The 14,474-nt window shown below is 30.3% G+C and overlaps 1 protein-coding gene across 3 annotated transcripts in view; it reads right to left on the bottom strand.

Moving 5' to 3' along the window:
- Positions 1–7,185: 7,185 nt before the first annotated feature.
- LOC143232696 (uncharacterized) overlaps positions 7,186–14,474 on the bottom strand; it is a 76,512-nt gene continuing 69,223 nt past the window's right edge. The window contains exons 13-16 of one of the 3 annotated variants that reach the window (XM_076468434.1): positions 12,630–12,731; positions 11,102–11,272; positions 10,411–10,494; positions 7,186–9,210 (exon numbers count right to left, since the gene is read on the bottom strand). In XM_076468434.1, the coding sequence (XP_076324549.1) occupies positions 10,427–10,494; positions 11,102–11,272; positions 12,630–12,731 (341 nt within the window). In that variant the 3' untranslated portion in view covers positions 7,186–9,210; positions 10,411–10,426. Of the gene's footprint in view, positions 9,211–10,410; positions 10,498–11,101; positions 11,273–12,629; positions 12,732–14,474 lie in introns of all 3 variants that reach the window. The other 2 variants (XM_076468433.1, XM_076468435.1) reach the window with 2 other exon arrangements.

Genomic DNA, 14,474 nt, shown 5'->3' with positions numbered 1-14,474 from the left:
AATGCTAAAAGCCGACAAAATATTGGACTATCAATAAGCCTAAAAGTTACCCTAAAAATAAGTTGTTTTTCTACATTCTTCTTAATTTTCTATGGCTGTTCGAAATTAGAGGTGTTTTGTGCGTAAAAAAAACAACAACTAGCATTTCAAATCTATCTTTTGTTTTCCATAAGTCACTGTCTAATAAGCTTCTCGTTCAATACCATGACTCATCAGTTGGGCTGGGAAAACAACAGATTCTAGAAAACGAAATTTATATATGCAGCATAAAACTTTAAATTTTTAAAGAAATTCCAGTCATCCGGGAGGAGTCAAAGAAGAGACATATCTTCTTTTGAACATTTCAAACTTTTTTAAATTTTAAATCACACTACAATCAATTCTTGACATTCAATTTCTATTATTTTTTGCCGGTCACTCTCATATTCAAAGTATTAATAAGAAACCTGAGTGACCAATACTTTCTCCTAACACAGAGAGCACCGTCTCCTTCAATTGCAGAGCTGACTCTCAGAGTCAGGATCTTGAAGTGGTCTCCGTAATAAACTTATGTCAACGCTGCTCACTAAACAACTGGCATATAAAGAAGGAAGTTTAATAGTCATACTGATTAAAAGGGCTCCTTAAAAAACTTGTGGTGGATTTTAAAGTTATCATAATATTTCGGAAGAAAATATTCTCAACGATTAACTTCAACCTTTTACACATTACAGATGATCCAGATACACTTATTATATATGATCCTAGGAAAAGAATAAATAATCCTTCTCTCACTTACATATCCGCTTCTTTTTATTTTAAAATTATAAATTAAATATTGGTAATATTTCGTTTGGTAATTCTCGCACTTAAAAAGGGGAACCTTGATCACTTCAAGCTTCCCTGGATACGCCTATGATTATTCGTTTTCGCCTATTTTTTATTAAAGATGTCTTAAGTGTAAAAACAGTTGAGTAAGAGATAAAAACACAGTTTTGGGATTTGGTCTATAAGAAATAGAGGACTGATTTTTGTAGATTTTCATTAATTCCAGTTTTGTTCTTTATTCTCATATTATATATATTTTGTGTTTTTTCTAAAACTCTATTTTTTTCTATAGGCAAAAACTTCTCTATTTAGTACCTATCTTACTGAGTGAAAATACTACCTATAATAATTTAAATAATAGACTAGATGGGTGAATTTGGAAATATGTTTCTTTTTATGAAAAGGATATGTGGATGAGTTGGACTGAAAAAACATGAAATGAAATTCCATGTTATGTATTTTGTTTGTATAACAGTTGTAGAAATTATCGTTTACCATTCGAGAACACAGATATGTACAATATTTAAAAAACTTTAAATACACGCATTCAATACACTTGTAAGAAAGATCTTCAAACGTCCTTGAACTAACCTTATACATTTGGCATGCTTCAACCTGTGTCTAGTACACGTATGACCTCATGTTCTTAATAATTAAATAAGAAAAGACAGCTTAGAAAACATGACCAAAGTAGCAACTAAAAAAAATATTTTTTTCTGAACATCTGTTTTCAACAGTGAAACTACTTATATGAACAGCATGTTGCAGATGATAATCATGTAAAAATTGATCATATAATACGAGTAGGGAAAAATATTGTGTTTGTGATGAGAATCTGTTGGATTTTTTAAACAACCTATTTCATTCAAATGGACGTTTTGTTGGGCTAGAAAGACATATTCTAGCAAGTTGCGTATCGTATTAGTCTGAAAAAACAGTATAAGTGGGTAGAAAGATTATTCTTCTGATGAGGACTTGAGAAAAATATAGCCTATGCAAGGCTATTTACGTTCAGTCGTTCCTAACTTTCAAATGATATATCTCATGGAAGACAGCTGGTTAAAAGTACCCTCCCTTAACTTCTTTTGCTAGTTCTTTTCTGACCGAATAGAAGTACTTGACTCCTCATTTTAACAGTACACCCACGGTCCTAAAATGCGATAACTCCTGGCTTTGCCCCCCAGTGGCACAGCGGCATGCCCGTGGACTCGCACCACTAGAAACAGGGTTACAACACCCATGGTGGGCAAAGCACAGATAGCCCATCGTGTAGCTTTGTGTTTAATTCCAAATAATCAATCAATCAACTTCTGGCTTCTTCTATCCTTTGTATAGTATTCTTTAACTGTTATAAAACTAAAGAAACTTACATGAATACATCATTTCCTTACTTGTATGTACATGTTACCTGATAGTATTAATAGATATTACTAAAAATATATTTTAAGGAAAATATGCAAGCAAAATTTTCTGAAGTCATGGAAAAGAAAAGACTTTAGATTAGTGGGGTATGGGTAAAAAAACAGTGTCATTCGCAAGATCATGGAGAAAATATGGATCACTCCAAACACAGGTGTAAATAGGATTTGGATTATGATACTCTAAGGCTATCCCAAGAACTCGACACATTATCCGTTATGTTTCCTGATGTAAGTATGAATAGCTGTTTCATCGCCATTTCATCATTCGCAGTTTGAAAATTGTTTCAACTGAGTGTAAGTATTATAAAAGTGTGACAAGTGTCAAAGATACATTTCAAATTTGAAAACCGAACACATACAGAAACATGTAGCAGCTAATTTTTCATTTAATTACACTGGCAGCAGACAGTGTCTGGATACACTATCAGACATGTTAGCTTGAATGAGATGAATTTTGCTAAGTAATGAATGTTATCTGCACAAACTCTGGCGTTACCTATTTCCTGGACTTTAATTGTTTTTGTATGACAACACGATATAACTCCAAATCACGTTTAGCGAAAATAATGATTATACTGGAACTCAGTGTATAATAATGACCATTTCAGCAAGTTAACCAGTAACAGAAAAACGCTGTTTTTGTGTTTAAAATTATCTAGAAACTGTGTTCTTGTTTCACTTGTACTATATACTTACATACACATAAATTCAACGTTCAAACACGAAAGCTTCCAAGGACATACAGCTTTTAGTTTTTGAAGTTCTTCGATGTAGCAAGGGAGAAGAAGGGATGTTTGTGATACATTGATCCTATCTAAGGTTCAGTCACGACTCACTGGCTTGCTCTATTGCTACAGACACCACATGATACTTTTTGGAGACGTCATATAATATTACTGGTTTATAGTTGAAAATTTAGTTAACAGTGAGGGTTCCAACTTCATAAAACAATACATTCTAATCATTATAAGTAATACAGTTTTTAATTGGCTATACCAGTTACTAGATGTACAGTTTTAGTTCTAATCTTTATAGATAGCTTGTTTCGATTAGAAATTAGTATTAATTACATGAAAATACTAATAACATTTAATGGCTTACTAGATATAGTAATAATTTGTTTTATTCACTCATGAATGAAGAAGTTAAGACAGCAGATGGAGTGATTATCAATGACCAGTCATAAGTTTAAGACGTCATGAAACTGATTTAGCTGGAGAATAACTGCTTCTGCTCTTTTGTTTGCCACTTATGAAAGCAAAACCATCTTAGATTTAGTAAAGATCACCATACCTCAATTTGATATTTGTATGTTTCAGAGATAAGTTAATATTTCTGTTTATTAGTGGTAAATATCTTGCATTTCTGAACCATTATGATATGAGTTTTCTACTTTTTTGTTTTAATACAATTTTTTTTTTTTTTTTTGCAATCGTAGGTCACGAGTGTTGTCTCGAAGTTACAACCGTATGAAAGTTCAAATAATTTCTGCCATAGTGATGACAAGCCATGTAGTAGGAGATTTAACTGCTAGATGAGTGGTCAATTAACAAACTGGGAATTCTGGAAATAACGAGTGAAGGAACGAAATTTGCAAGGGTTATTCCTTGCCACGTAGCAAGATGAAGCCTGGCTAGTTTAGACTGAGGAACGTGGCATGGATATCTATCTTTACAAACCACTGAGCTATAGTTCTCAGCTTGTGTTGCAAGCATCAGATTGATTTTCCAGACTTTCCATAACGCCGAGCTAATTTCAATAGTAATTGTTCTATAAGCTGTGTGAAGTGTTAAGTGTAATGAAGCTTCACTTTATCACCCCAAGTCTGATGATTTATTAAAATAAGTGTTATAGACTCAGTAGGTAATGCAGCCTTGTGGTTAAAAAAATAAATAACTGAAAGAAAGTGGCAAGCTTACTTTCCAAGTTATCAAGTGATGATATCTGCACTAACCGTCACTAATTTAGTAGTGAAGACAGCTATTCAGCACCATCCACTGCCAACTCATGTGCTACTATGATTTAATAGTGGTACTTGACTATCACTCTTGTAATGTACCTGCGGCCCAACAGTGCCATGTGAAACATTGACCCTATGATTCACAGTCCGAATCGCTAACTAGTAGAGTACGTCCAGCCCAAATCAGAATGATATTGACACCAAATCAAATTGACTTAAGAAACTTTGTCCTAACTATACTATATTTACATAAGCTTAAAGTACAGAAGCTTCCAAGGACAAATTCATTTTATGTTTTTCGGTTCATCGACATAGCAAGGGCAAAGGAGAGATATATAGGGGACTTTGCTCCCGTCTAACGTTCAGTTATGATGGATCAGCTCGTGTTCGTTCTTTTCGACTATAGACGACATATGAAGAAACAATTATATTTTAGGATGACACTTGTAAATATAGATTTAAAGTCTGACGTACCACTAACTGCGCAAATATATATTCTAACATGGCAAGAGTGTCTAATTATTGTGTTAACATAGAAAAATAAAACATGGAGCAAATAGACGTATATATATATGTATATATCATTTATGTCAATAATATTAAGCACTCTTATGCTTAAATGCAATTATCAAATCAATGGCTCAGTATTTTCATCTAATTTAAAGGAACGGATATTCAAGCCTTATACCTTAAAGTATCTTATCATTTACTGAAAAATCCATGTGGATGAACCAGTAAATTTGTTTTAACGTTTCTATTTAAGAGAATTTAATTTACTTTTGTTATTAATTTGTACATATCTTTGGTGAAATCCAAAGGATATAAATACGTTTTTGTACCATATTCTATTTTTTTAAGAATAACATATTGCTTAACAATTCATAAGCAGTAAGGTTACGGACAGCTATTACGTAGCTTTGCACTAAAACAGTAGTATTTATTGTGTTATTGTTGCTAAAGAGGGATGAAGTTCTGACTAAGAAAGGGAATATATTTAATCTACAAGTTTCAAAAGACTATATGGAGTACGATAGTTTAAGTCCAGACTTCCCAGACAAATAATTATTTCTTTAAATGTATACATATGCTCAGAAAAAGCTTATACTATTCTTTTACAGTTATATAGCAATCAAAAGTGAAAAGTTAATTATTTATTTCTAAGTGTATTTAAATTGTTTCGATGCTTAGAAAGTCAATTGTAACGGTTTATTTATTTTTGAAAGCATGAGCTTATAATTTATTAGTGCAAGTTGTTCAGCGAAATAATAGCGTCAGAAAGTTAATGAGATTGTTAATTACTAATTACTTTATTGGTGTTATTGTTTATTGTTAAGCACAAAGCTGCACAAAGGAATATCTACTCTCTATCTATCACGAGTATCGAAACCGCAAAAATAACGCTTTGCCACTGAGTGAAAATATTTTTTGAAAGTTCACTTACGCATCTAGGTCACTGATGTGATAAATCTATAAAATTATTATTTGTTACATAAAGAAATCACGAAAATAATATTTTTTACGAAAAATGGAATGTAAAGGCAGTAGAACTAAGTATGAAAAATATTCAGCGAATGCTCAACGTACTGGACATCCAGAAGAGGTATTGAGAACTGTATTTACGTTAAGTAGTGATCTGCTTTGTATTTTTTCATTCTTAAAACGTATTCTATTTTTGTTGAAGACATTAATACCGTTTTTATCATTATTGTTAACTGTTTACTATTGTTCTTAATTGAGTCTTTACCATTATTAAATTATGCTGTTTTATAGTTTCAATTATATTGGGTTGAGGAATAATTCGTGAGCGTTTTTTCAAGTTAAAAAAAATATATTCATAAATGAAACGCTTTCGCAAAACATTTCATGTCATTTGGTAGATAATTTTTTGCTCTAATAGATGGTGTGTTTGATTTTCATATGTCTTTAATTTTTGCTTTCATTTTCAGCTCATTAAATGGAATGTCAAGTGGACAAAATCGAGCATTTTCGACACCATCTGCTTTTCGCATTTAATTTCTTGCAATTTCGTTTAAAACAATGCATACTATATACCTAGGTATTACATGAAATAAAGTATCATAATAAATGTTTTGGGTGTAATGTGTTCATGCATTGAAGTATTGTATAGTCTTGCATGTAATGCTTGAATGAAATTATTTAAAAACGCTCACGAATTATTCCTCAACCTAATACTTGATATTATTAATATTTGTTGAAAAGTTGTGGAGATTATATCTTACAATTTCTGATTTGATATTACTTTATTAAATGTTAGTATTATAACTGAAAAAATTAATAACTTCTATAGACATTTTTCATTATCTTACACATAAAAGAATCCTAAATGTTGATTGTCTTTATTGCAATATATATTTTTATAGCCAAGCATCTTTGAAACGTTCTGCAAAAAAAAGAAGAATTTTATACTTATTTTACCAAGTTGTTAGGACTCTCATGGTGTTCTACAGAACAGGTGACGAGTGTTCATTAAGTTGTTCTTTCTCTTTGTATTGATGGCAAAACTACCAAGAATATCTGTCACCGTCCCTAATTTGGAATTATTAACCAAAGAAAAGGCAGCTAGTCAGCAGCACTTTACCCTTCACTACTCACGCCTAAGGATTAACTGTCAGTGCGGATAATATTTTGTGTTATGGGTCATATTCGAAACTCGCTCGCCAACTCTCAAATCTCGAACTCTGTCAGATATCCTACTTGTACCCATTGTTTTATTTGATTTCTTACTTAATTTCTTATGTTTTAGAGTGAAACTTTAAAAGCATCTTGGCGAACTTATATACAGCTGTGTATAATAAACTTGATATAATAAAAATTAAATGTATACCATACGTGTAAATACGTATAAAAATGGCACCAGTATAAAATTTAATAAGCATTAAATACGTAGCAGAATCAAATATAATTTTGTGCATGATATATGAAGTAAGAAACAAGCAAAAACATCAAGATTTATTCGAATAGTTTCACATTACGTATTTGTGTATCATAACATATAAATGATATGTAACTATACACGTTATAAGAACAGACAAATGTAGTTTCTTCGTTAACTGTTTTTGTTTTTCTATAAACATTCCTTTATGTTAACACTACCTTCAAAATTAGTTTCTAATATTGAGAATTTACAATAAAGTTTGTAAGATTAGTGTCGCGTTATCAGAATGTCAACTTTCAAAAGCTTTGTTTAACACTTTATGAATAATTTCTCAACTGTACCAATAAACATATTAATTTCTTAATCAAGATCATTAATAATTATAATAATAACACCTAGGATATTTTGCAAAATCTTTAGCATTTATGAATGGTTGATATAATACTATGAATGTTTAAAGATAAAGAAAGAGTTAAATAGAAATTAATCAATGTAAACATAGTTCGGTAGCTACTTTTTTTCCAGTAGTTGACATATACCGAAAAATAAATATTATTATTGTAAGCCTTACCTCATACACTGCATCTAGGTATCTCAAATCATATTTTGGATCAGAGAAATATAGATACTGATATCATATTTTATTCTTTAACGTTTCCTTTGTTCTCAAATTAAAGATTTTGGAAACACTTACAAAAAAAACTGATAAAAATGGCTTTTATAGCCCTTTGTCTTTCATTCTAATGATGAAAAGAAGTGTTGTTTTTACTTGTAAAATTACAGATTTCTAACAAATTATCCATAAGAAAATTAAAGCACAGAAAACAATGCAAGCTGTAAATTAACTTTACCTCACTAAAACTTGTTCTTCCTTTACCAAAATGTACAAATGTTAGAAAACACAGGGATTAAATATAATACAAAAACTGGGGCAACAGTTGTTATTTCAGTATTCTCCCCTTTGTAATGCTTTTCACAAGTTTTACATAATACAAAATAGATATGAAAGAATTGGAAAGTTTAAAGTTCAGAAATAAAATTAGGAAAATAGTGTAAATATATACACTTTATATAATTTCTTACAATATTATCGATCACAAATTTAGGTTTTCTGCTTTAAGTTTTATGAAAAAGTAAATTTTTAATTAATCTTACAATTAATTGATGTGGGTCTAAATACACAAGTAAATAAGATCTTTGATTAGATTCAATATTGTAAATTTCATTAGTTAAAATTAAAATTTAGATTTTGTTTGATTTTAAATATTCATTACATCTGTCACTGTAAAGCTTTGTGGTTATAAAAATAAGCTAACATTTCTGCAATTTCATCCTTGTCTCAGCATTTTTTCAAAACTCAGTAGTTAATTTATTTAGTAAATATTATTATTCATAAAAAATATTCTTTTTCTTTGCAATTGTTACATACTTTAGGGATCTTATCGGCTAATCAAAATTAATTTTCCAAAATTAGTTAGAATAAATATATACATGGACCATCATAATCAGCTCCGTTTATTAATTTTAAAAATACCCAAAAAATATAATTTGAATTACTCTTTCTATATTACTGAAACAAATTTACATACAGGTCGCTATTTTATATTATATTACGATAAGAAGGGCCATCCATTTGTAATTATTAACATATGACACAAAATGAGATACAAAATTTTATTTTATTTACAAAAATCGTACTTTTAAAAGTTTTTCGGCTTTAATAAAAATAGTAATAAAGAATAAAGATTTGAAAATAACTTAATAAGATAAAATAAAATACGTTTTTACTTCTTTCATTTTGTAATAGGATTCTCTTTTTGGTTCTTTACGTAAACTAATAAATTTGATGTTCAATAACGTTGTTGCACAATAAATATATGTTTTAAGACTTTCTATAACCCAACAAAAATACTCTTATATTACTCTATAAATGAACAAACTGGAAAATGTGTAGGAAATATGCAGTTGGAAACTAGATGTATTTTTTATACATAAGTTACACGGGTTATCAGAAACACAAATTAACAATGGAAATAATAAAAATAATTATTCCAAACGAAATAAAATACAAATTGTGACCGTGTTTTCCTGTTTGTTTTACACTGTTGCATTAGTGTTGCTTCATCCTGAAAACACATAAGAAATAATTTATTAATTTTTCCCAGTGATAATGAAATGATACTAGAACTGAATTAATAATCATTGCTTATATTTGAAGTTTTATTTAAGACAACACGTTTAATGTATGTTTCTTTAAAATTTAGTCAGTTTAATGCAGCCTCTGTAAGACTGATTTCAAAATTAGTTTTACAAAATGAATTCAAATAATCTTTAATATTTATTGGTTTAATCGTTTAAAAACCTCGAATGTTTAAACAAGAATCATTAAGGTTCCTTGTGCTTATGTCTTTTCTCAAAAAATATATTATTCCATTCAACGTAGTGAAAAAAAAAACGGTTTACATAGTGATAAGTTCCATTCTGAGGAACAAATCCTTTTGATATATGTAGTTCCAAGTGTACATAACTAATAATAACACTTATTTTAAGTGATTAACCAAAAAATTTTCATTCATTTTAAGAGTAATACTTATTTGTTTCATTATAGCTTTTCTTCATTACAGTATACTTTTTAACAATGACTTATAGACTAATATTTAAGTATACTTTAATGAATTTATGTATAAGTTTGTAAAATATGCATTTCAAATTTTTGAAAATTTATTTATTTATCTATGTATATACGATAAAACTGGAAAAAATATGTTTATTTTAAGATATTATGTTGGAGTCACACGACATAAAACATGTAATTTATTTCTCACACCTAAAATACCTAAATCAATGCAAACAACACAGGTGTCTTCTCTAACAAGATAGAAGGTGAGAAATATGAAGTAAAATCACTTAATAGCTTTGTATTTGTTTGTAAATAAAAACAATTTCCATAAAATAGTTCATAACCACCATACTTAAAAAGTTTTATAATCTATTTTATGTCTGTGATTAAATATATTTTCGTTTCTACTTTAGTTTCAGAAGATATCATAAAGTTGTCAAGGTTTAGTGCAAAACATTATTTAATTATCTATTACCAGGTTTTAGGAATATTCCAAGGCATTGAGCATAAATAATGATAAAACTTTTGCGTATATAACACATTCATATGGATATTTCGTTATAACATCGAGATAAATTATTAATATGCTTTATAGTTATAGTATGTGAAAAATAAACGTTTCTAATTTAGTAAGAAATTAAGTGTAAGTTAAACTTCAGTAAGGACTGTAATGTTTGTTCTGATACGTGCTAGTCTTCATACATACCTCAATAGAACAAACTTTAACGTACATCACTATTCTTGTTAGATTCCTCTTGGCTTCGGATTGTTGTTTTGTTCGGGTTAGCTTCTTCTAGAAGACAAAACATTTATATCAATAAATAATAATAATTGTACGCTTGTTTCTGAATTTCGCGCAAAGCTATACGAGAGCTATTTACGCTAATCGTCCTTAATTTGACAGTGTACGACAAGAAGGAATGCAACAAGTCATCACCACCCACCGCCAACTCTTGGGCTACTCTTTTACCAACGAATAGTGGTACTGACTGTCACATTATATTGCCCCCACGGCTGAAACGGCGAGCATGTTTAGTGCGACGGGGATTCAAGCCCGCCACCCTTAAATTACGAGTCGAACGCCTTAGCCACCTGGCCATGCTGGGCCAAAATAACAATAAACCACAAACGTTTGTTAATAGCTCCTTTTTTTCTGTATTTTCACATAAAAATACAATACTTTTGATATATCATAAATATATTTAAATAAAAAAATTTATAACAGTAGTGATTACCTACTACTACATAATTACGTCTTTTTTAATTTTAACGTGAAAATGCATTGCACTTTACACTGTATTTATTTTCTTAGCTCTCACATACGTGAAAGTATTGATAAATATTTGTGCTGTGTATGCGTAAAGCTAGATAAATTGTTAACTTTGTTGAAACGTTACCTGCAAGTTGCGAACGGTTTTTCATTCTCTCCGTAGGTTTTGCTGCTTTGAAGTTGTATTTTATTTCTTGCTGTTGGTTGGCCATAGAGTTTGTATACGGAGATCTATAGTCACTGTAGCCCAATCCCGAGTACTCCTGTAAACTGTCGACCAGAGCAGTTGACACAATAGCTAAATTATAAATGTAAACACAAAAACAAATCACTAAATATAAAATACAAACGTATTCTTTTAAATGTGTGCAAAAATGCAATATCTGTTTTGTAGAATGACTCTTAATGACAAGAAGCTGGTTATCTTATTGTCTGGAAACCAAAGATATACAGCTGTTTTCATTTAAATTACAACAGTTTATCCCAATAAAATTAAAAAAATAAGTTTTCTATAAAAAATATGTTACATTTCTCATATAAAAAAGAATGAATTGGTGAAAATTAGAATAGCAAAACTTGAAATATGTTCATGAGTTAATGAATTAAACTTATTATTATACCAATAAACAGTCTAAATCCAATTGCTAATTTTACTATAAATCAGTTGTATACTTACAATAAAAAAGTAGATACATGACTTGCAAGTCATTGATTATCTTTAACACATCCATTATATGATCACTGTCTCTTTGAATTGTTTGATTCTACCCGGTTAATGACATAAGTTTCTAATTTCAAACAACTAGATCTATTATACTTTAGTTCAGTTTAACTTTTTCTCATTTTTCACACTTGATGCACAAACTAAATAAGTGTAGTTACAGTTATTCATAAAACTAATATATATATAGCATTGGCGCTTCTTCTCCAAAAAAAACCCAAAAGGGAGGTAGGTGTTCATAGGTTTTGGTAACCAGCTAGCCAAAAGAGAGAAACAATATGTTTAAATCCCGCTCTTTTTAACAGAAACGTATTTTAAAAACCTTTTTCATCCAATTAAATTGACAAACGTATTTTCGATAACAAAAAATGAGATTATTTTTTTACCTATATCATAAATGTAAAATATAAGCGAGCTAAAATATTTATTTTTTTAAATTTCAGCTGATAGAATGTTACCGTTTTAGATTTAAGAATTTGTGAAATATTCTCGCAAAATGTGTATAGACTGAATTAGTTATAAGAAAATCAAATAGATCACTCAATCGTGATTCTTCTTTTTATACGCAATATAATAAATTCAATTTTTTTTTAAATAATATTTTTTATCAATAAATTGTTCTTTTGTGATAGAAAATACCGTACAAGACAAAACTAGACAAAGTATAATGTGTTAAAGCTTATTGGGTAACCTGAGAGACATTAGATGACGTTTTAATTTACAAGCACTAATTTCTCAATCTCATATTACTTTTTCTAATGATAAATTATCTTTTGTTTTAGAGTAATTGTTTTAACAAAAGAACTGTAATTTTCGAAATAGAACTATTATGGTATATGAATGTTTAAATGCTATCTAATTAATAATACCTAAGCTATAAAACTATTGATTCCTTTAATTTATTGTTCCTGTTAAAACAGTCTTATTTTTTTACCAAGAACTGTCTGTTCCATTTCCCTGGATATCCTGTTGGTTGCTACCTGAGTCGCAAGAAAATTGCTAAACCTGGTTAGGGATTCTTCGGCGACTGGGTCACCTAGTGATAAAATAAATAAGTAAAAATGCCTTATTATTAAATCTCAGATACCGCAGAGAATAAAAAATGCAATGTAGTACCTAATTATTGTCATGCATGTTTGTTTTTTGTTGGGTTTTTTTGCTCAAACCTTATCATGAGCTATACTGCTATAGATGTTGGTCGTTCCTAAATATCAAGTCATAGCCTAGAGAGTAGATAACTTGTGTGTTTTCTTACAGCAAAGCCACATCGGGCTATCTTCTGAGCCCACCGATAGGAATCGAACCCCTGATTTTAGCGAGTCTTGGCCTCCATATTTACCAACAAATAACAGAACACTACTATACTTTTACTGTTGAAAAAGTAACGATAGTTGGTGACGGGATTCGATTCTACTGCTCACAGAAAGCGAGTGGAATGTCAAAACTGTCACGCTACGCCGTAAAAGCATATAAATACTTTTTAATCATACGGTTTGTAATGGCTCGCTTTATTTCACGGTAAGCTTAATTAAAATAGTAAATTTTACATTTATGACGCTTATGAATGTTATATTTGTGGCGGTAATTTAGTGTATAAGTTAAAGATTTACGTAAATCTTCCAAAATCTTAACATTATCAGATATTTCATGATTACTGCAAAAAAATACTGTTAACCGAGAGAATACCTAACTGATGATTCAGTGTATTTCGGTTAGTAAGTTTTGTTTATATCTGCCGGTCAACGAGTATCGAAACGTGATTTGTAGCAATGTAAGTTTGCAGACATGTCGATATGCCACTGGGAAGCTGAATGTAGGTAGTGCGTAATAAAGGTTTAACAATAATAGTAATCTTACTGTAAATGTCTCGAGTGTTTGCTGGTAAAAGCAGTATTAAAATGCCATATCAGTAAATATAAAAAAAAAAAAACAGATTCAATGTTTTAAACAAATTTGATCTCCTGTTATGAATATTTTCAGTTGAATGTTATTACTAATAATATGGTATAATTACCATTTATGTTAACTTTAAGTCTTATAGAAAATGTGTTTATAATGTACGCTCAAACTAATTTGCTAAACCAGCAAAATCATGCAATACGTAGTTTCTAGTACTATATAGTATGTTTGAATTTGTTTGTTTATTTGGAAATTTTGCACAAAGCTACTCGAGGGCTATCTGTGCTCGCCGTCCCTAATTTAGCAGTGTAAGACTAGAGGGAAGGTAGCTAGTCATCACCACCCACCGCCAACTCTTGGGCTACTCTTTTACCAACGAATAGTGGGATTGACCGTCACATTATACACCCCCACGGCTGGGAGGGCGAGCATGTTTAGCGCGATGCGGGCGCGAACCCGCGACCCTGGGATTACGAGTCGCACGCCTTACGCGCTAGGCCATGCCGGGCCGGTATGTTTGAAAGAGGCCGAACTGTTATAAATTAATATGAAATAGAACACTATTATAATCCTTCCAAATTAGATTTGTTTTTTATTCGTTTTGAATTTCGCTCAAAGCTACTCGAGGGTTATCTGCGCTAGCCGTCCTTCATTTAACACTTAAATTAAAAGGAAAGCAACTAACCAACACTTGAATTATTTTATATCAACAAATAGTGGGATCGACTGAACATAATAACATCTGTGACCCTCAGATTGCGAGTCGAGTGCTCTAATCACCAGGCCATGCTAAGCTCTCCAAACTAAAAGATTTGTAACTAATATCTTAAATATACAAAACACTTATAAATCTGACATGAAACTTCAAATGATCTAATAG

This window comes from Tachypleus tridentatus, chromosome 11 (assembly GCF_004210375.1).
Source record: "Tachypleus tridentatus isolate NWPU-2018 chromosome 11, ASM421037v1, whole genome shotgun sequence".
Taxonomy (NCBI): domain Eukaryota; kingdom Metazoa; phylum Arthropoda; class Merostomata; order Xiphosura; family Limulidae; genus Tachypleus; species Tachypleus tridentatus.
This window is presented reverse-complemented; position numbering and strand designations above follow the sequence as displayed.